The sequence below is a fragment of the Schistocerca serialis genome, chromosome 2 (assembly GCF_023864345.2).
Source record: "Schistocerca serialis cubense isolate TAMUIC-IGC-003099 chromosome 2, iqSchSeri2.2, whole genome shotgun sequence".
Classification (NCBI taxonomy): Eukaryota; Metazoa; Arthropoda; class Insecta; order Orthoptera; family Acrididae; genus Schistocerca; species Schistocerca serialis.
The window spans coordinates 1,020,060,718-1,020,083,444 of NC_064639.1; the positions used below are offsets into that span (position 1 = coordinate 1,020,060,718).

Sequence of the window (22,727 nt, forward strand, 5' to 3'; positions counted from 1 at the left end):
TGTGTGTTCATGTGCTTCTACCAGCCTGTTATTAATTTTCGCTTTCGTCGAGGCAAATAACTATCAGTTGATATTAATTCCTGCGCGCAGTGGTCGATTTTAATGTTAACACAGATTGTCTATTCCTGGTATGGAAGTGGATTTTCGTGTTTCCCGAATGTTATCAGGGTCAGTGTTAAGTACAGTGTGATCTATTTTTAATTTAAATATTATGAAGAAATGCCCTACTCAATTTGTAGCTGTCGTTTGGAAAAAAATTAACCGTCTTTTTGGATTTGACTCCACTTTGTTTTATTCATTGAGGGTAATGTACTGCTTATTCTGCTTCAGGTTGTGCATATAGTGCGATTGCCTTTTTTAAGTTGTTCAGATGGAAATTTTTTGGAAACAACGTCCGTTCTGATCTTGGTGTGGACTGTGTACGTGCCAAGGAATTGTAGAATTTTAGGAAATTGTCCCGGGGTGTGGTTAATCATTTGTTCCAGCAAGATTTGGTGTAAGGATTTAATTCTGAAATTTCCTTATGCCAATTGTAAGTGGTGTCTCAAGTTTTCTGCTAGCTTCTTAGCAGACTAGTCAATTTCGAAAATCGCTCCTTAAAAAACTGCATTACTTATGGGGAGCGTAATCATTATTTATTATAATCTTGGTTGTGACATGAGCTTGCATTTATTGGAATTTACCTGTGCTGCAGGAAACTTGTTAAGACTGCTTGTGTTTTGGCATCAGTGCTCTTTACCGTTCCTTGTTGAGACTCACTCATTCTGCACCCAGTCGGCTTACACAGCTGCCAGTTTATGTGATTCTGTGCGAGAGCCTCGGTCAGCGAAATCTAGCGCAGTACTCTGCTGTTCTGTTGCTTCTAAGCGCAGCTGTAGCCTTTAATGATACTGTATAAAGTTAAGTTGAAACTTTAGAGCAATTCTGAGTCATTCTATTCTAATTTTGTAACCTTATTGCTTCTTTGCGTTATTTAAACATTCTACTAGTGGTTGAGAACTCAACGGTCATCCTTATTTAATGAAAATTTTAATTATTTGAATATTTTTATGGAACCATGCAAGCCTTGCTATCATGTCTGTTTTACGAGGTTTTAAATCTTTTGTTCTCCTTTGGTGACTTTGTATTTTGACATGAGAACTTTTTGGCAGTAGCCTATTACGTGGCCGGTTCAATTCCATTAAATTTCTTATTGGTGCCTTCTGCTCATGAAGTTTTGGTAATTTTTATGGCCGTTTAAACCTGGCTTGAATTTGTATCAGTTTTTTACCTTATGGTATGGCAAACAGTGATTATGTGGGACTTATAATTGACATTTGCTGCCATCACTGATTATTGTTCAGTATTCAGATTCATTGTTTGCTGCCATCACTGATTATTGTTCAGTATTCAAATTCATTGTTGTTTAATTACATTCTTAAATGGTTTCATGTAATTCAGTCTGTGCTAAATAAATTTGTATGTTGTATCAGTGAATGAACTGTGCCCGATCCCCATTGGCCTAGCCCTCGTCATTTTCCTTCCTGGCCAATTTAAAAGGCCGTATTTTCATATTTCAGTCAGTAATGTGTGTGGCTAAGTTAACGTGGATGAAATGTGGCGGCCTATTGCAACCTATCATTTCTGGCTAATGTGGATGCTATAGTCTTTCCATAATCGTTCTAAACGGTCGTGATTGGGGCATACGATGTTATTTTAAGAGCTAGTGACTTTCCCATTACGGGAGATGCTTTCCAGCTTTGTTGGAAATAACCATTTGAATAGTATCACCAAGAAGTAGCACTTTGCAGCGGAGTGCTGGCCGTTAGATCATGGAGTGACGAATTAAAATCCCGACATTCTGCCCCTATGTTCGAAAGGATGGGATGTTGTAACAATTTTGTTGAGAAACTCGGGGCCCCTGAAATCTGAGAGTGGCCAGCAGCCCTTATGAACTGTGGGCCGTCTGATGTACTTAACTTCCCTTAGGTCTGAAGTTGGTGACCCAACCTCATCAACCAAGTTAAATTTCAAACACGGAAAGACTATAAGAATCAAAAATATGTTCTCGTGCTTGGATATGGAATAGTAATCAGTCATCTTCTGTTTTCTTAAGCGTGTTGCAGTTTAGTGATCGAGGAAGTGCTCGGTAGGAAGACGGTTCATGACACAGCTTAGAGGTGTCACTAGAGAGAGGTTGTGTACAGTAAAAGGGTCGAGCTTGGTGAGGTTTAATTGAAGTCACTGACTGTGGAATCGTAGAGTGTGTTGTTTCCGTGCCACTCTTGTTTACTTACATTTAACCGTTACCCATCTGTTTAGTTGAAGACATTCGGCAGAAGTTGCTAGAACCTAGACGGAGCTGCTGCATAAACTGTTGACAGCGTACATTTTTCAGTCCACTGTTCAAATTTTGGAATCTCTCTGAAAGTAGTGGAACTGCTACAGGGCATTTATTAGTGGCATACAGGAGTGATAAATTTAACCCTGTTTTGGTGCTCAAAGAGAGGGCGATGCCCATTATTTACACTGGTTTTAATAGTATAGAAGTCAAAAAAAACTACCCAGGTCTGAGTATCGTAGTTACCCTCCGGAGTAATAGGACGTACTCTGCAAATTGCTGAGAGTAAGTGGATTCTGGGAGCAGCCTCGTCTGGGTCTTAGCACAACGTCAAGGAAACTTCGCGAACGAGATGGAAGAAACGTTCCACTATGAAGACACACGATTGTCACATTTGACTCAGAGTGCGAAAGAAGTCAGCGTTGGCGAACAGGGCTAAACAGAGGTAGGGACAGCTTAGTTGATGAGTAACCACTTACTACCACAATGGCTAAGAGTATGATATACAAGCATAAATCACAGCTATAAATGTTCAAGCTAAAGGAACAGGACGTGCTCACAGGTAAATTTAGTTTCTTTCATTACAAACAAATTGAATCTCTCGACACTGCTATCGAGCGACGTAGCGCAGTGGTTAGCACGCTGAACTCGCATTCGAGAGAACGACGGTTCAAACCTGCGTCCCATCCTGATATAGGTTTTTCATAACTTCCCTAAATCGCTTCAGGCAAATGCCAGGATGGTTCCCTTGAAATGGCACGGCCAACTTCCGCCCCATCCTGCGCTAATCCGATGAGACCCATGACTTAGCTCTTTCGTCCCCTTAGCCCGAAAAAACCAACCCATCTTGACGCTGTCACTTTGGTTTTATTGTATCAAGACATGCTTTAAACAGATCTGAAGATAATTTTTTGATATCATACACTGGAATAAAAGAAAAAATCCTACACTTAGTGGATCATGTTTTTTTTTTCGAGATCTTGTCATAGCCTGTAGTATTCACAAGTCTCAAACCAAAACTGGAAATCGTTTCAATGTTCTCCTTTCTGTATAATGTGAGATTGTGTACGCCCTGTGAAACAGCTTGAAAATGGTCAATGGTTGTCTTTAGGCGGCCATGAATCATGAATGAGTGACAATTCGTTGTGTAAAGTTAGACGATTGGTATAAAGTACAGCAAACAGTCGACTGTATTTTATTTTACATGATACGGTGGCTGAAGGATATATAACTAAAATAAGGAAGATTCTGGGAACGGGTTTGTGTGATCCCAAAACGCTTAGCTATATAATGTGGAGAACATATCCAACTATATCATTTGATGCTAGTAATAATAATAACTACATGGCGAGAACTGTAATGTCAGTGCTAAGGCCCAAAGCACCCTTCGTGTCAGTCACTAAATTACTGTAATTAAAGCATTTCAGTCTCATTCTTTCCCAGACTTGTCACACAGCTGTATGTTTAAGGTACCATCGTCATGAGACAATAAAGTTGAAAGGAACGGTACGATATTTGCAACTGGAAATGATTGATAAATTTGTATTATCATAAGAGAATCCAATAATTACTTTCAAACTTCTTGAGCACTTTACATTTTGATGCGGCCACGATGGCAATATATCTCTTTTCGTAATAATTTACAGTATTTCATATATTATGCCATCTCCTCGACTTACCGTATGTCATACAACGCGGAAGTGTGCTGAGTGATGTTCAGGTGTAACTGCGTAATGTTTGGGGCCACAGAATACGAAATGTCTTGAAAGAGATTACAAGCAAAGTCACTGCGTTGAGCTCGCATCTGAAAAATACTGAAGTGAATTCTCAGCTTACAACACGCCGTCCATCAGCTTGGTTCTACGAATTTCTGTCACCGAATGAAAGCTGTTTTCTGTCTTATTTATTGAACTACTTGTCTCACTGGACATTCGATTTGTGACAGTAGCAGGAACCATGTTTGCTACGTGGGCAACAATATTAGTGAAACTATCGGGAATAGGAGACGAAATATGTGTATATCAGAATCACTACCGACCGAGAATTTCAGAAAGCTCTTTGTGAAATTACGTTCATACCTCTAGACTGTATGAAAGTCAAGCATGCTTAACGGCAAAACTCTGATTTTGGCTGCTTTTTTTCTGTATTTAAATTTCTGTTATATCAGACGCATATTAAATACTGCCGTATGGAAAAGCTTAACTTTAGTCTGTTGGGACGGAGATGGAGGCTTCCCTTGACACAAATGTCGTCTTGTGACAGTCGCTGTTTCATTCTAAAGAGATGATGTGTTAGAAGTAAAGTTTCTGTGATGGCATAACTCTTCCTCAGTTCACAGAGACATTTTACAATACTACAACAAATTTCGTGCCAGGAGAACGAATTTCTGACAAAGGTGGGATCAACCTTCAGGGAAAGAAGAATAATATACAAAATATGAATCAGGACGGAACAATAGGAATGGAAGACCAAGATGAGGGTTCTCGGATGAAAACGGTTGTAAGACAGAGGATAAAAAGTGTATAGAAGAAAGAGTTTGGAATGCATACAGGAAACTGTTGAGGAGGTAGTTAGCAACTGCTACTTGAGATGGAAAGGTTTGCACAGGAGAGGAACTCGGTGTGAGAAGCATCAAACTAGTTAGCAGACCGACACCTTAAAAATAAAAAATAAAAATGAAACCAAAAAGAAACCAAAAACGTGCAGTCTTCGGCTCCTACTGTTCAACTCACCCTACGTAAAAAGTTTCTGGAGTTGAATTAAAATTACGATCGGAAGGTATCAATGAAGGGATTCGCTGACGACATCACTATCCTCGTGGTAGGTAAAGAATAACTACAGGACGTGCTGAATGGAGTAAACAGCCTAGTTAGTACAGAATTAGACTGGAAGTAAACCAAAGAAAGACGAAAGTAATGAGGAGTGGCAGAAATGAGATTGGCGATAACTTAATATCAAAAATGAGAACGACGATGATGAAGATACAGACTTCTATTACCTTGGTAGCAAAATAACCACGGAGGACGACGTAGTGACGGCATAAAAAAGAAGATGAGAACAGCCACAGAACGCATTTCTAACCAAGAGAAGTCTTCTAACATCGGCCTTAATCTGAGAAAGTAATTTCTGATAATGTTCGTTTGTAGTACGGTGTTGTATGGTAGTGAGGAAAACGGAAAAGAAGAGAATAGAAGCATTTAAGATGTGGTGATACCGAACGGGGTTGAAATTAGTTGGGTTGGTACGGAACGAGGATAATCTTCGTATAATCGATGAAGAAAGTAAATGGGGAAAACAATGGCAAGGGTAAAGTTAATAGGACATGTTTTAAGACATTAGGGAATAACTTTCACGGTACTACAGGGAGCTGTAGTGGGTAAAAACTGTAGGAAATAAGAGGGCTCGGTATACGTCAAACAAGTAATTGAGGATGTAGAGTCGAAGTAGTAATGTTAGATGAAGAGAAGTGCACAGGAGAAATTTGATGAATAAAAAAAAATTACAACAAAATGCCACTTATAGCTTATTATCCGTTAGAGAACTCTGTACGTGCCAGCAAGTCGAAATGGAAACAAACCTGTCCTTCCCAGGTATACATTATCCCAGCCTGGAGGAGTCTGTCGATCATGTTGTCAAGTCTCTGAAGATACGCCCATCCTTTGGGGACTGCAAAGACCACATACTCCCAATAGATGTCCTCACGCATTGGTCGTAGCCACCTACTAGCTGCCTCCTCGTCGATGTAGTCACCGATCGTGAAATAACCTGTGGAGATGGATACGAAAATGTTAACATTACTGCTAAGCTCTCTATCCAGCTAGAGAAATCAGGTGAAATAAGATATTAGAGAAAGGGAAGGAGTATAATACTGGAGTCCACGCGATCGGTTTATGCACTGGAACACGCACAGTGTACGATCCAAACTTGTACGGCAAATTATTTCACATTTAATTAAATATAGTTTACGTGATTAAAGCACACTTGTACTATGTAAAAAAAGCAGCAAAACGATTGTTTACGTTATACATGTATTACTCTATGTAACGTGGGGAAATGGTGTGTTGTACAGTGTCAGAGCTGTCATATGGCCCATGCGATTTCACGTCCAAACATTTGCCAAGGCAGTGAGCAGTGAGATTTTCCTGTATTGAACTTGTTCCTAGTTTATAACGCTACTGTAAAATTCGCACCTCTTATACTGCCCACCTGTTTGAGAGGTCAGCGTGTTAATTTTCTTAATCCTAAGTTATTAGTTAAATAATTATTTTGTATAACAGTTTGGCAACAGAGCGATTTATGGAAACTGTAGCAAAGATGAATAGATTTTAGCTGTAACGGTATATATAAATGGAGATCATGGATTAAGTGAATGTGCCCGCATATAAACTGTGCATATGCCATCGATTAAGAGGGATACTGAAAATAAAAATTTTTGACCCCAGTAATGATGACTACCAACGATTCTGAAAATGAATTGGAAGATTCTAACATTTAAAAAGACTTAAGAAAACTTGCTTTCGACATTAGAGAAAGAAACGGATTGCTACATAATTTTGATGCAGAAGAATCCATGGCAGGTAGAAAGTGGGATAAATCAATTAATTAATTAAAATTATAATCGAAACCGAGGGAAATGATAAAAAAAGTTAACTGAAGCAAGGGAGACTAAATATAGAATTACTGGATCACCTGCCAAAAGAAAGTATTTTGGAAACTCTGCGGGATAGGCACGACTGTAGCTGATCCGAAAAGAGGAGAAATCATATTGCCAAGTTGTGCGAGGAAAACCGAATAGGAAAAACAAAAATGATCAGATGCATGAAAAGCAAAATATGGATTCATGGAAAGCGTTCAAGGGTGAGGACAGGAGGGAGAAAGCTATATTGTAAGGCCAGCAAATAGGGATGTCAGAACTAAAATATGGAACATTTCCTTAAACTCAGACTAGTACATATCTTCAAGTTCAGGGGCATAGATTATGTGAGTAGCCGCGCGGGATTAGCCGAGCGGCCTAAGGCGCTGCAGTCATAGACTGGGCAGCTGGTCCCGGCGGAGGTTCGAGTCCTCCCTCGGGCATGGGTGTATGTGTTTGTCCTTAGGATAATTTAGGTTGAGTAGTGTGTAAGCTTAGGGGCTGATGACCTTAGCAGTTACGTCCCATAAAATTCCACACACTTTTGAACATTTTTTTATGAGGGTAGTACAATTTTCGCACACACTGGTACATATTAGGAAACCAGATTCCTAATTTGTGCCAATTGCAGATGTTTAGAAAATTAAGTGTAGTGTGTTTATTCTTCTCGGAATTAACGTTTTTTTTTATTTCATATACCAAGAACAACACCCTGCAGTTTAAGATGGGATTGTTTAAATAATTTTTAGCTTACTTTTCTCGGCTTCAATAAAGAAAACCTGAAAAGGTCCAAGAACTTTTCTGCTCCTTACGTTTCGTCCAGGACTGCGCTGGACGAAACGTAAGGAGCAGAAATGTTCTTGGACCACGACCTCACATCCCGGAAAGTATATCAACAGCCATGTCACCCGGTCGTGAAAGCCTTCATTCTACAAAACCTGAAGAGTCGTAAAATTGAAGCAACGCTCCCGTTATAGGTAATATCAGTGCTGTGACACTTACTCTCAAACACAACAGTGAATTTATTATAGTTACTGTAAGTTTTTACAGAAATCTTTGACTACACCTAGCCAGGACTGTTGTGAATATAAATTAAAATACGCAGATAACTGTAACTAATCACTTTTAAACAGGCTAATTCAAAATAAATATGGCGACTGCAAGCGATTATAAGTATGCGTAAGGATACATCGAGAGGAATTAAATGTATCGGAAAAGAACGTTCAAGTTTTCGTTACTTATTTTAGACGTGTTCTATATCACATCCCTTGGCCACGAGGAGAAAATATGGGCGATAATTCATTTCACGCGGTAGATTATGAAGTATATGAGAGTGACCGATAAAGATTCGTTTTCCGTAAAGGAGGAACATACTCAAGGACTTTCCATAACACCATAAAAATAGATCGTTGAATGCCAGGTCTGGATTCTTGGGTTGTCAATAGCGCAAAAGAGAGTCGTTGCGACCAACACTTTCGATGGCATTGATTTAAGCATGTGCTAACATCCACACTATTGTGAGGGTACTCTATTATGCTGACTCAGTGCAAGCCGTATAAAGTTGTGGCATGAGCTATTGCTCAAGCATGTCCAAGTAAATGTTTGTTTAAACACTTAGCTCAGTGGAGAACATGGATCGTACAGTTTCGTTCTGGCTTTCCATTCACTAAGGTTACGCAAGGATCGACGTTTTCAAATTTCCTTTTTCATCCCCTGTAGTTCTTATGTATGTAGTGTGTCGCAACAAATTGTTGTAGACGTTTGTATTCGCTACATTAATTTCGATATATCTCGTACATACGTACATTATGTACACTACTGGCCATTAAAATTGCTACACCACGAAGATGACGTGCGAAATTTAACCGACAGGAAGAAGATGCTGTGATAAGCAAATGATTAGCTTTTCAGAGCATTCACACGAGGCTGGCGCCGGTGGCGACACCTACAACTTGTTGACATGAGGGAAGCTTCTAACCGATTTCTCATACATAAACAGCAGTTGACCGGCATTGCCTCCTGAAACGTTGTTGTGATGCCTCGTATAAGGAGCAGAAATATGTACCATCACGTTTCCGACTTTGATAAAGATCGGATTGTAGGCTATCGCGATTGTGGTCTATCGTGTCGTGACATTGCTGCTCATGTTGGTCGATATCCAATGACGTTGGCAGAATATGGAATCGGTGGGTTCAGGAGGATAATACGGATCGCCGTGCTAGATCCCAACGGCCTCGTATCACTAGCATTCGAGATGACAGGCATCTTATACGTATGGCTGTAACGGATTGTGCATACACGTATCGATCCCTGAGTCAACTGAGGGGGACGTTAGCAAGACAAAAACCATCTGCACGAAGAGTTCGACGACGTTTGCAGCAGCATGGACTATCAGCTCGGAGACCATGGCTGCGGTTACCCTTGACGCTGCATCACAGACAGGAGCGCCAGCGATGGTGTACTCATCGACGAACCTGGGTGCACGAATGGCGAAACGTCATATTTTCGGATGAATCCAGGTTCTTTTTACAGCATTATGATGGTCGCATCCGTGTTTGGCGACACAGCGGTGAACGCACATTGGAAGAGTGTATTCGTCACAACCATACTGGCGTATTATCCGGCGTGATGGTATGGGATGCCATTGGTTACACGTCTCGGTCACCTCTTGTTCGCATTGACGGCACTTTGAACACTGGACTTTACATTTCAGATGTGTTACGACCCGTGGCTCTACCCTTTATGTGATCCCTGCGAGACCCTACATTTCAGCAGGATAATGCATGCATGTTGTAGGTCCTGTACGGGCCTTTCTGGATACAGGAAATGTTCGACTGGTGCCCTGACCAGCACATTCTCCAGATCTCTCACCAGTTGAAAACGTCTGGTCAAACGTGGCCGAGCAACTGGCTCATCACGATAAGCCTGTCACTACTCCTGATGAACTGTGGTATCGTGTTGAAGCTGCATGGTCAGCTGTACCAGTACACGCCATCCAAGCTCTTGTTGACTCAATGCCCAGGAGTATCAAGGCCGTTATTACGGCCCGAGGTGGTTGTTCTAGGTACTGATTTCTCAGGATCTATGCACCCGAATTGCGTGAAAATGTAATCACATGTCAGTTCTAGTATAATATATTTGTCCTATGAATACCCGTTTATAATCTACATTTCTTCTTGTTGTAGTAATTTTAATGGTGTGTGGTGTATTTTAGAGGAGTATTATTCCTACATTAAAAGCAGTCATTTAAATCAACATAATGTAGACGATGTGTTCTTAAGTTTTTCTGAGTAAACTGTAGCTCTGCTGGGATTAAAAGACGAAAACCTAACAATTTGAGTCGATGTAGTTTTGTGCAAAATGAAATACGCGACAGTCGGCACTTGGTGCTTTTCCAAAACGAATTTTCATTACACACATCACTGCTTATTGACTATCGTAAGTAAAGATACATTTTCCTACAATGATTTAACAATTGCAGATAGCAATTGAGGTGGCAAAACTCATTGGATAGCGACAAGGACATATATAGATGGCGGTAGTATCGTGTATACAAGGTATAAAACGGCAGTGCACTGCCGGTGTGTTCATTTGTACTGAGGTGATTCACGTAAAAAGATTTCCGACATGATTATAGCCGCACGACAGGAACTAACAGACTTTGAACACGGAATGCTGGTGCAACTAGACACGTGGGTCACTCCAATTTGTGAATCGTTAGTGTATTCAATACTCCAAGATCCACAGTGTCAAGAGTGTGCCAAGAATATCAAATTTCAGGCATTACTCCTCACAATGGCAACGCAGCGGCCGACGACCTTCACTTAGCGACCGAGAGCAGCGGCCATGTCAGTACTAACAGACAAGCAACACTGCCTGAAATAACCACAGAAATCAATGTCGGACGTACGGCGAACCTATCCGTAAGGACAGTACGGCGAAATTTGACGTTGATTGGCTGTGGCAGCAGATGACCGACGAGTGGAAATGGTTATGTTCGGCTGCCTTGAGACCACTGCAGTTATTCATTGGGTTCATATTACTGAACAACGACGGTATTTTTATGGATGACAATGCGTCATGTCCCTGGGTTACAAATTTTCGCGACTGGTTTGAAGAACAGTTTGGACAAATCGAGCGAATTATTTGGCCACCAAAATCGCCCGATATGAATGCTGGTGAACAACTTATGGGACAGCCGGCCGAAGTGGCCGTGCGGTTAAAGGCGCTGCAGTCTGGAACCGCAAGACCGCTACGGTCGCAGGTTCGAATCCTGCCTCGGGCATGGATGTTTGTGATGTCCTTAGGTTAGTTAGGTTTAAGTAGTTCTAAGTTCTAGGGGACTAATGACCTCAGCAGTTGAGTCCCATAGTGCTCAGAGCCATTTTTTTTGAACTTATGGGACACAATGACGCGGTCGCTTTGTGCACGATATCCAGCACCGGCAACACTTTCGCAACCATGCGGGGCTACAGAGGCAGCATGTCTCAATATTTCTCCAAGAGACTTTCAGCGTGTAACGCCGATATGCTGCGCTACACCAGGCAAAAGACGGTCCGATATGGTGGAGGTATTTTGTAAGGTACACGTGCTGTGTGGGGGTTCTTGGTATGTTGAAAGTGAACGCGCTTCGTACACAGCGATCGCAGTGTAGACAATCGGAGGATCCTTAGCTTTTTGTCCCTTCATTGATGTCTAAAATACTGAGTAGCTGGTTTGGACTTCATCAATGGTTTTTTTACACAAGTCTAAAATAATTCTTCCTATCTTGCCTCAGTTTATGCTTCAGAAACAGAAGACACTTAAAGATACAATGCTACAACACAAAGAACAGTGTTTAGGTATTTTCATGTTTTATGTTCACGTACAACATTTATCTCCCTAAACATACGGTGCTAACGCGATGTTTGCGCACCAAGTAAATCGCCTTCTCACAAAAGACAGACATTTTGTAACATTTAAGACGACACAAGCGCTGTTATTAATACGATCATTACAATGGTTTCTGCAGTTTGGTGACTTCAAGACGAGATAGCGGTAGTTCGTCGCAGTAGAACTAGTTGACTAAGTATCATACGATCTGAGGCATAGTAACTGAACCTAGCCTCCGTGAGTCTAACGATGATTTCGTGATGATGTTAAGACTTTCTGGGATAATGCGGAAGGGAAATATATCAATTTGAAGTAAGGAACTGCGGTCCAGAAACAAGCGAGTCGAAAGTTATACATGAAAATCGTTGTATTGCCTCTGACAGTGGAATACACGTACGAGTAAGCTTGTTGATAATACTGCAAGGAAGCCAATTTTCAGAGGTGGTAGTATGGACCATCACAAGAAAAACTGCCTGGTAAGAAAGGGCTCTAAAAACGCATACCATAAGAGCTATGGGCACTATTCATTAAAAGAGATGTTTCACGGTAACAAAGATGAACAGATTCATGACATTCCAGAAGAGTTTATCTTCAATGTGTCAATATATGTTGGCAACAGAGACAATAAAGTGGGTATACCCTGCAAAATTACTACTTGTGGAGAATATTTTCGTTTTAGAGGAAGAACGACCAACAGGATTATCTATAGAAGTGATGAAATGAAATTATTCTTAATGCGTATGTTTACGTAAAAAAATTTAGTTCACTGCTAACCGCCAAACCTGGTGATGCTCGGTATTAATACAACCTCCTTCTCCCTATTCTCCTTTTCCACGTTCACCTACCCCTTCTTCCTGCCCACCCCCTTCCCCTCTTGCTGTCCGTTTCCTCGCCCCTGTCTTTCTGTCTCTGTTCATCATCTCCTCCTCACCTCCTCTCTCTTCACATCTATCATTTACGATGCACACTTTAGTGTCACATAATATTCACGTACTTAGAATGAAGTATAAGATTAAGGCTTCCATCGCCTCCGAATGTCGGCAGTTCAAAGTATTTCCAGACTTCTAGTTTCACTGAGCGAATAAATTTTGGTTCACTCCATCCATGAAATCGGTAAACGCATACTCCTTCGATTACAGCTTGAACTAAGCTTCTTGGGGGGACTACACACCACCTTACCCACTTTTAATGACAAATATCGCGGTTTTATGTGTGTCTGGCCAATGTTACCGGCGAGTTCCTCAAGCGTCTTGTGTTACTCAATTATACAGGGTGTTACAAAAAGGTAAGGCCAAACTTTCAGGAAACATTCCTCACACACAAAGAAAGAAAACATGTTATGTGGACATGTGTCCGGAAACGCTTACTTTCCATGTTAGAGCTCATTTTATTACTTCTCTTCAAATCACATTAATCATGGAAAGAAAACACACAGCAACAGAACGTACCAGCGTGATTTCAAACACTTTGTTACAGGAAATGTTCAAAATGTCCTCCGTTAGCGAGGATACATGCATCCACCCTCCGTCGCATGGAATCCCTGATGCGCTGATGCAGCCCTGGAGAATGGGGTATTGTATCACAGCCGTCCACAATACGAGCACGAAGAGTCTCTACATTTGGTACCGGGGTTGCGTAGACAAGAGCTTTCAAATGCCCCCGTAAATGAAAGCAAGAGGGTTGAGGTCAGGAGAGCGTGGAGGCCATGGAATTGGTCCGCCTCTACCAATCCCTCGGTCACCGAATCTGTTGTTGAGAAGCGTACGAACACTTCGACTGAAATGTGCAGGAGCACCATCGTGCATGAACCACATGTTGTGTCGTACTTGTAAAGGCACATGTTCTAGCAGCACAGGTAGAGTATCCCGTATGAAATCATGATAACGTGCTCCAATGAGCGTAGGTGGAAGAACATGGGGCCCAGTCAAGACATCACGAACAATGCCTGCCCAAACGTTCACAGAAAATCTGTGTTGATGACGTGATTGCGCAATTCCGTGCGGATTCTCGTGAGCCCACACAAGTTGATTGTGAAAATTTACAATTTGATCACGTTGGAATGAAGCCTCATCCGTAAAGAGAACATTTGCACTGAAATGAGAATTGACTCATTGTTCGATAAACCTTTCGCAGAAGTGTACCTGTGGAGGCCAATCAGCTGCTGATAGTGCCTGGACAAGCTGTACATGGTACGGAAACAACTGGTCCTCCCGTAGCACTCTCCATACAGTGACGTGGTCAACGTTACCTTGTGCAGCAGCAACTTCTCTGACGCTGACATTAGGGTTATCGTCAACTGCACGAAGAATTGCCTCGTCCATTGCAGGTGTCCTCGTCGTTCTAGGTCTTCCCCAGTCGCGAGTCATAGGCTGGAATGCTGCGTGCTCCCTAAGACGCCGACCAATTGCTTCGAACGTCTTCCTGTCGGGACACCTTCGTTCTGGAAATCTGACTCGATATAAACGTACCGCGCCACGGCTATTGCCCCGTGCTAATCCATACATCAAACGGGCATCTGCCAACTACGTATTTGTAAACATTGCACTGACTGCAAAACCACGTTCGTGATGAACACTAACCTGTTGATGCTACATACTGATGTGCTTGATGCTAGTACTGTAGAGCAATGAGTCGCATGTCAACACAAGCACCGAAGTCATCATTAGCTTCCTTCAATTGGGCCAACTGGCGGTGAATCGAGGAAGTACAGTACATGCTGACGAAACTAAAATGAGCTCTAACATGGAAATTAAGCGTTTCCGGACACATGTCCACGTTACATCTTTTCTTTATTTGTGTGTGAGGAATGTTTCCTGAAAGTTTGGCCGTACCTTTTTGTAACACCCTGTATACAACGGTATTCTTCAGCGCGTTCACTGAAAATCAAATTTTGATGATTCCTTAACAGTTAAAATCCTTCTGTGGTAAATATTACATTAATTTAGGAACAACTAACTCAAAACTGCGAGTTTTTTCACTAAGATTAGTGTAAATGGCAAATCACATTCTGAATGTCTTACCTCCTGGAAGTCTCTCTATGACGAAGGCCAAATCTCGTGTGGTGGTCCTAGAGTGTAGGGTATCCGATGAGAACACACGGAAGCGCTGGATCAGGTCCACGTAGATCTGATCTGTGAGTTCTCTGATTGAGTAGAGGTACACCAAATGTCTTTCAGCCCACTCCAGACCACTCTCGTGTAGGTCAGACACGGTGTCTATCGGTCGCTCATATCTGTCACCAAGAGAGAAAGACTCTGATAACTTTTATCTATAATACGAACAACAAGAAAAGAAGATAACCTTAGGGTACGTAGCCTGCTGCAACGTTAGAGCAACAGCAGCCATGGACCTGTGGAGGCAGAACTTTGCTGTGGGGCACTTTCATTTAATACATTAAGACTGGTCTCATACAACCACAGATGCACACTACACAAACGTCAGCAACAGTCTCCCCATGGTGACACGAATCAAACAAATATCGTGGTGTATTAATCTGAAATAGCTGTACAGAGATAAGACGTCCACTGCGCCCTTGATAGAAAAACCCATCCCAGCTGTTATAATCCCCACAAAATTCCCACAAAATACATCTTAATCTACATAACTAACTGTTAACGTGGATTGAAACACTGTCTATATATGGTGTGTGTTCTTTTGGATATGTCCGAAAGAACACACACCATTTTGACCCTGCAACCACTATGAATCAAGACACAAAGGAACTAACATCATTAGGTACAAGTAAGCATTGATTTTAATCAATAGGGAAATTTGATAACTTGTGCTGGACCGGTACTCTAACCTGCGTCTCTCGCTTTCTAGCAGATGCACTAACCACTGTGCCATTCAGACACAATAGTGACTGCAACTGCTTGGGCTACCCGAGCACCCCTCCCATCAGACCAAAACTCTCAACTTCACGCATTGTGGTGTAGTCCCCATTCCCGTCGTCCTCGATATTCGCAGCATTTCACGGATTCCCATACGAGTTCGAGCGTGGTGTGCATCTGCAATGCAAATATATATATATATTTCTTTTGGACATGTTGTCTGTGGGTAAGTTGAGGATTCGGGTCTGATAGGAGGAATGTAGGGTAATCCATGCTGTTGCTATGATCACTGTATCCCGATTATGAAGGGGTCAATGCATCTACCTTAGTATGTAGGAGAACCAGGTTCAAATCCCGGTCCAGCACAAATTTCCAACTTTCCACATTGATTTAAACCAACCCCTATTGGTAGCTAACGTCATTAATTTCTCTGCGTCTTGGTTCATAATGGCTGCATGATCAAAGGCCTAGACACAACATATATATAATTAAGGGGAGGACGACCAGTTGATCACTTCGGTGCAGATGTATACCACACTCAGACTCTTCCGGGAATTGGCAAAATGACACAAGTAATGAAAACAATGAGCAAGGGGCATTACATGGGTAGTGTGTGGATAAGTTGAGAACGTGGCTTTGACGGGAGTCGCGCTAGGGTAGTTTGTGCAGTTGCGATGACCACTGTAACATGACAGCAAGGCGGTCAGTGCTTCGGCATAATAAGTGGAAACCGTGTTCTTCAGTACAAGTCCTGCACAAAGTTTCAAATTTCCACATTGATTTTAATCAGTGCCCACGGCAGCTAATGTCATTAATTCCTTTGTGTCTTAAAACACTGTGTATTGATCGATGAGTTCCCTACGTAACAGCACTGAAATAATATTTTCTTATTTCTTGCTGTCATTAACAGCTAACTCCATGCGTAATTTAGATGCGTGATAGGGATGAGTTTGTATGTTGATGTACACCGATGACCCAAAACATTACGACCACTGCTCACCGCTAGACTGAATGCTACCTAGCATCACTGCAGGCACGAGACACAGTAAGAGAAGTCTATAAGCGGAGCTGAGAAGAGCAGGTTATCGTTCTAGGGACAATACAGACAGAAAATGTGGAAACACAGTGACGTAAGTGACTCTGATAAGGGTCAGGTAGTTATGGATCGGTAGGTGGAAACGAGTAACCATGAAACGGCTAAGCAGGTTAGCTGTTCCCGTGCTATTGACGTGTGAATGTATGGGAAGTAGATGAGTGGCTTTGAAACCACAAAAATGCGACAGTGCGTTGGACATCAACACCTCATCACTACAGTTGTGCTCTACCAAAACTACGGTTCGATCGTTTTGGTACAACTTATAATAGTTTTGGTGAGCAGGACGAATATGTGAGCCGCAACACCTCAGACGCGAAATGCAACACCTGGAAAGTGTTCTGAGGAGCAATGGCTACTCCACAAATTATATTAGAAGTGTAACAGAGCCAAACCCACGGCTAAGTAACGAATCAGAAAAAGAAATGTCGGGTACGGCCTTTCTGCCATAAATTCCCAGAGTGACAGACAGAATCGGCCGTATATTGCGCAAGCATGGAGTAAAGACAATTTTCAAACTGACAAGGGAGATCAAAGAGCGTCTTATATCGCCAAAGGAGAAAAGGGACCCACTTGCAATGTCGGGAATATACCGTATACCATGCAAATGCGGAAAAGTTTATGTCGGAAAGACTGGACGATCAATCAACACCAGGATCAGAGAACTTAAGCGACATTGTAGGTTGGGGTAGGTGGAGAAATCGGTCGTGGCAGAGCACGCACTGAGTGAGACCGACCACGTAATAAAATACGCCGACAGGGAAGTTCTGGCTGTAGAGAAGCACTATCAGACGAGCTTGTTCAGGAAAGCTGTAGAAATACAAAAACACGCGAACAGCTTCAATAAGAAAGAGGAAAGCCTTAAACGGATCCTGGCTCCCTGTACGGCAACGAACGACCGTCGCAGGTAGCAAGAGGAGAATCGCACCGGAAATGACCGCGGAAAAAGATGTTAGCGAGCCACGTACATATAGTCTGCGGCCGCGAGCTCGGCTCCAGTTCACCACCGGCAATGGAGGGTGAAGCTTCGACAGTGCCAGCCACTCGTGCTGGCGAAATGTCAGTAAAATCATTAGATGAACGTCGGCCGAAGAACCCGAGACAGAAGCCAATAGGCAGTTTGTAAAATTTTGTCTGTTTTCAAATTTGTGAACGCTCGGCTTAAGAACTGAAATCCTAATGTATAGCTAGTAAAAAGCAATTATTGTTCTTATTTAATACAAAGAAAACAAGAAACTGATGGATCTGTAACTTCAGCGAAACATGTCTGTGTAGAAAAGAAGAAGAGTTTGCTTGCTGAAACCGGAACCAATCCATAAACAAATTTTATTTGTAAGTAAAGACAGATGCAGGATGGAGCTTTAGCCCTAAGATGAGTACTGGATTTAATGTTCAGTCTGGCAAGCAATGATTCTATATTTGATCACTTTTAGGGACATAAACTAAATTAGTATTTATTAATGTTATACTGAAAGATTGGAGTGACTGCTAGAGGATGAGGGTAGGAAATAACGATGAAGGACGATGGGTCCCGTCTTTCTATATGATTTTCAAGGAAGCAGCGATGTGCTTAAATAGACTACTTATTGAATATTTTTCTTAGTTAACACATGTGTGCCAATAATTTGTATATTTGTATGAGGAGAGTCGGAAGGCAGCAGAAATCATCCGTCAGGCACTTTCCTAATTGCACCTTCCACAAAACTATTTTAGCTTCAGATCCAAGGAAGCAACCCAAATTCAGTATTTGGCCAGAACATGAATGGCAATGCACACTCGAAATGTCAGAGTATGGACGTTACTAGATATATAACCCAGCTTACAGAAGATATCAGGAAAACTAGAATTTACACAGTAACGCATTTGAGTGGTTATTTTCGGCAGCTGTGTGTGTTTAGTTTGGGAAAGGAGGGCGGTATACAACAGAAAGTAAGATGCTAACTACAAATTGGATCGCGGGTCAAAGAACCCAAGCTGTCCAGTGAGGTAGAGAGACACATCAAGACCGAATTTTGCAGAGTGCTAGGGAATACTGACACTATAACAGTGGAAATTTTATTTCTGGGCTTCATGGGAGTCCATGTACTGCTGGAAGATCTGTCATGACTCTGATTGCCAGTCTGAGTTATACCCATCAGCCAAATATATTGATTGTAGACACTTAGCACTGCACACATTCTATTCGGAAATATTGTAAGAGTCACTTGAAGTTAACAAGGTATTCTCATAACTCAACATAGTGAAATAAGTTGAAGTATCCTACTAAAATCCACATATCAATTTTCCATTTGTCCCTAAATAATAACTGACAGGCAGGAATGAACGCCTGGAAAAAGCAATTAATACAATGACAGTCTTATTTCTATATGTTTAATCTTTGTTGGTGATGGATACACAATAACCGTTCGCCAGCTAGTTTTTAAAAGGACAGCTACCATCAGTATAGCAGTTCCTTTAAAGAAATAAAAGGAATAATAACAAACTTTTTCTGCAAGTGGGACACCTATTTTATTTGTAATCATGTGCATATTTTATAATTATTAAACATGTTATTCAACATTTGAGTTTCAAGCAGCATAGTACAATACATCTCTTACCGCTTAACTTATTGCCAAACAAATCTAAGCCTACAATTACGCACCCTCCCCCCCCCCCCCCCCCCCCGCCCTTGATTTGTAGATACGCAAATTGCCCTTAAGATCATACGGTTTATCATCACCACAATTAAAATTACTGTGATTTGGCCTAAAAAAAATGCTGTTTGAACAAGGACGTGTGTTAACAACTTTCACAGCGTGGAAGGAGGAACTTGTTGTGGAAAGACTACAGAGAAATGTGTCCCATACTTTACTTCGTTATGCAAACAACGCCGCTGCGTAAAACGTAGCACGGTAGGCGCGAATGTGAAATATGATCTTAAAGTGCTTCTCCATCATATTCATCAGAGGCTTTCACCACAACTTTTCTGAAAATGGCATGGAGGCCAGTTGGACGTGATAATTTAGTAGATAAAAATTTCTACAAAATGTCAATTTGTGTAGAAGAGTAAATGCCAAAACCTACAAAAGTTGTGACACCTGAGTTTCTCCTGGCGTATACAGTTTTCAAACAACTTAGGGGTTATTCAGCCAGGTAGTACTAACAGCAACAGCCGATATTTCGGCGGGAGGACACCCCGCCATTTTCAAGGCAAACTGCAACGGACAGGCGATGTACAGGCAAGTTTAAAACCTCGGTTCTCGGACTATTACAGGAAAGATAACACACACGCTAGACACTAGTTCCACCTGAGATAACTAAAGTAAGAGACATCGATAGTGAGACTACGAACTAGCACGTGACTCTGTCCCTCTGTTTTTTGACAAGGGAGAGAGAGCAGGATTCCAAACAGAGTTTAAACAAAAACCTCCATCCCTGTTTACAACGTTGCTCCCTAATTTAATCTCAACTGCCTCCTTACTAACACTGTCCCAATAGCTGGACGTGCATGGCAATACTCCAGTGTTGTTGTATAATATAGGGTGACCAGTATCCAAGCAATGTTCGGCAATAGGAGATCTATTTGGCTGCTGTAATTGTGTGTGTCGTTTATGCTCAGTACATCCTCCACGGTCCTGAAAGTTTGACCAATATGTGTCATGCCACAGCTTTAAGGAATGCGATATAAACCCGCCTTTCGCAAACCAAGTCATCCTTAATGGAACCCAAAAGCACCCTGATTTTAGATGGAGGTCGGAAAAGACATTTCATATCGTATTTCCGTAAAATACAACCGACCTTGTTGGAATTGGTTCCTACGTAAGGCAAAAAGGCAGTAGACTTAGGTGTCGACTCAGTATTATCATCAGTCACCCGATGCACAGTTGGTCGATAGCGCAACGCACGTTCAGTCTATCTGTCACCATGATCATTATGACGAAACGTAGCTTCAAGATGGGACAGTTCAGCTGGCAAAGTCTCAGTGTCGGAAATGACAGGTGCCCTGTGTACCAAGGTACGAAGTACCCCTTCACGCACAGCTGAATGGTGACAACTATTAGCCTGTAAACACAAGTCAGTGTGAGTACGTTTCCTGTAAACTGCATGTCCCAGTGGTCCATCATCCTTACTCCTAACCGTCCGCAGCTCGTGGTCATGCGGTATTGTTCTCGCTTCCCACGCCCGGGTTCCCGGGTTCGATTCCCGGCGGGGTCAGGGTTTTCCTCTGCCTCGTGATGACTGTGTGTTGTGTGCTGTCCTTTGGTTAGTTAGGTTTAAGTAGTTCTAAGTTCTAGGGGACAGATGACTACAGATATTAAGTCCCATAGCGCTCAGAGCCATTTGAACTTACTTCTAACCAAAACGTCAAGAAAGGGAAGGCAACCATCCTCTTCCACCTCCATCGTGAAACGAATGTTCGGGTGGATGGAGTTCAGAAGTTCTAGAAAGTGTTTCAAATTCTCCCTACCATGAGGCCAAACAACAAAAGTATCATCAACATATCTAAAGAAACAGATGGGCCTGGAAGGCGCCGATTCCAATGTACGTTCCTCGAAGTCTTCCATAAACAAATTTGCGACCACAGGAGACAACGGACTACCCATCGCAACTCCATCTGTCTGTCCGTAAGTGGGTGGATGTCAACACATGCTGAAAGAAATTAGTTGATTCGGCACCAAACCTAGCCACAATTAACCGCAACGAATCAGAGGATCACGAGTGAAGAAAGAGACCACATCAAAACTTACTAAAATATCGAAGTAATTCAACCGCAGTCGCCCCAATCGACGTAAGAAATGAGCTGAGTTCCTGTTATGATGTTCACACCGACCAATTTGTGGACTCAACAGAGAAGAAAGATGCTTGGCTACACGATATGTTTGCGCACCGATATTACTCTCTATACGAGGGAAAGGAACCTTCCGTGTGTACCTTGGGTAGGCCGTATTACCTAGGGGGAAGAGTTTTATAGGTGTTAAGACTCCTGACAGTGTTCTGCGACAAACCATTTTACTTCAGGAGGCTGTTGGTCTTTCTCTCAACACATTTTGTGGGGTCAGAATCGATTCTGCGATACGCTGAGTGAGATAAAAAACGTATCTTTTGTACATCATCCTGTTTGTTTAAAAAGAACGATGGCATTGCCCTTGTCCGCAGGTAAAATAACAATATCAGGATCAACTTTGAGAGAGAGTAAAGCAGCCCTCTGTGCTGCTGTTACATTACTCTTGGGTGGACGCGCCCTAGTCAACACAGGGCATGCATGCCTCCTAACCTCCTCAGCAGCGTCAGGAGATAGTTTGCAAACTGCGTTTTCAATTGAACATCACAGAACGTCGAGATATAATATCAGACTCAGAATTGTATTCCCAGTCTGCTTGAGTCCATGAGGCACAGTCCCAGCAATACCAAGTGAATTTAGAAGAAAGCATTAAATGGAAACGAAACAAATCTTTGGAAGCAGAATCGAAACTTCGACGAGTAAAACGAATCCTTTCAAAAACAAGAGCCAAGCTAGCACGTTGCTTGTTGCGACTGGCAAAGGAAAAAAGGTTTATCGGTTACCATATTTTCTCCGTTCATTCAGTAAAACTGGCACTTGAGGGACGGATTTTTAATTTATTACTTCTTTACTGCTAACTGTATTCCTAACACAGTTTGCAGACTGTATTCACATACACCACTGAAAGTAGCAGAATAATTACTTCGTTTGTACGATACTTAGTTGAGGAGAACATGAACACTGGGAAATGTGTGAGACTACAGCATCATGCAAGACGTTTAAATTTATCACATCGTAGCTCCTGATTCTATTTGCTACAATTTCCGCTTTCAATATCAACATCTTCTGCTGAATGTAATTACAAAAATATATTACTGTACCTTATACAGTTCAGGAGATATGACGTCAAATACTGAAATGATAGAAAGAACTGCCGCAACTTCATTGTCACTATTTCCTTTCGCAACGCATTTCGCCAGATTACGCTGAATATACTT

At 41.9% G+C, this 22,727-nt stretch overlaps 1 protein-coding gene across 1 annotated transcript in view; it reads right to left on the bottom strand.

Moving 5' to 3' along the window:
• LOC126456598 (glutamate receptor 1-like) overlaps nt 1–22,727 on the bottom strand; it is a 145,629-nt gene that overhangs the window by 44,821 nt on the left and 78,081 nt on the right. Inside the window, exons 5-6 of the mRNA XM_050092343.1 lie at nt 14,846–15,057; nt 5,898–6,085 (exon numbers count right to left, since the gene is read on the bottom strand). Coding sequence (XP_049948300.1) covers nt 5,898–6,085; nt 14,846–15,057 — 400 coding nt within the window. The remainder of the gene's footprint in view (nt 1–5,897; nt 6,086–14,845; nt 15,058–22,727) is intronic.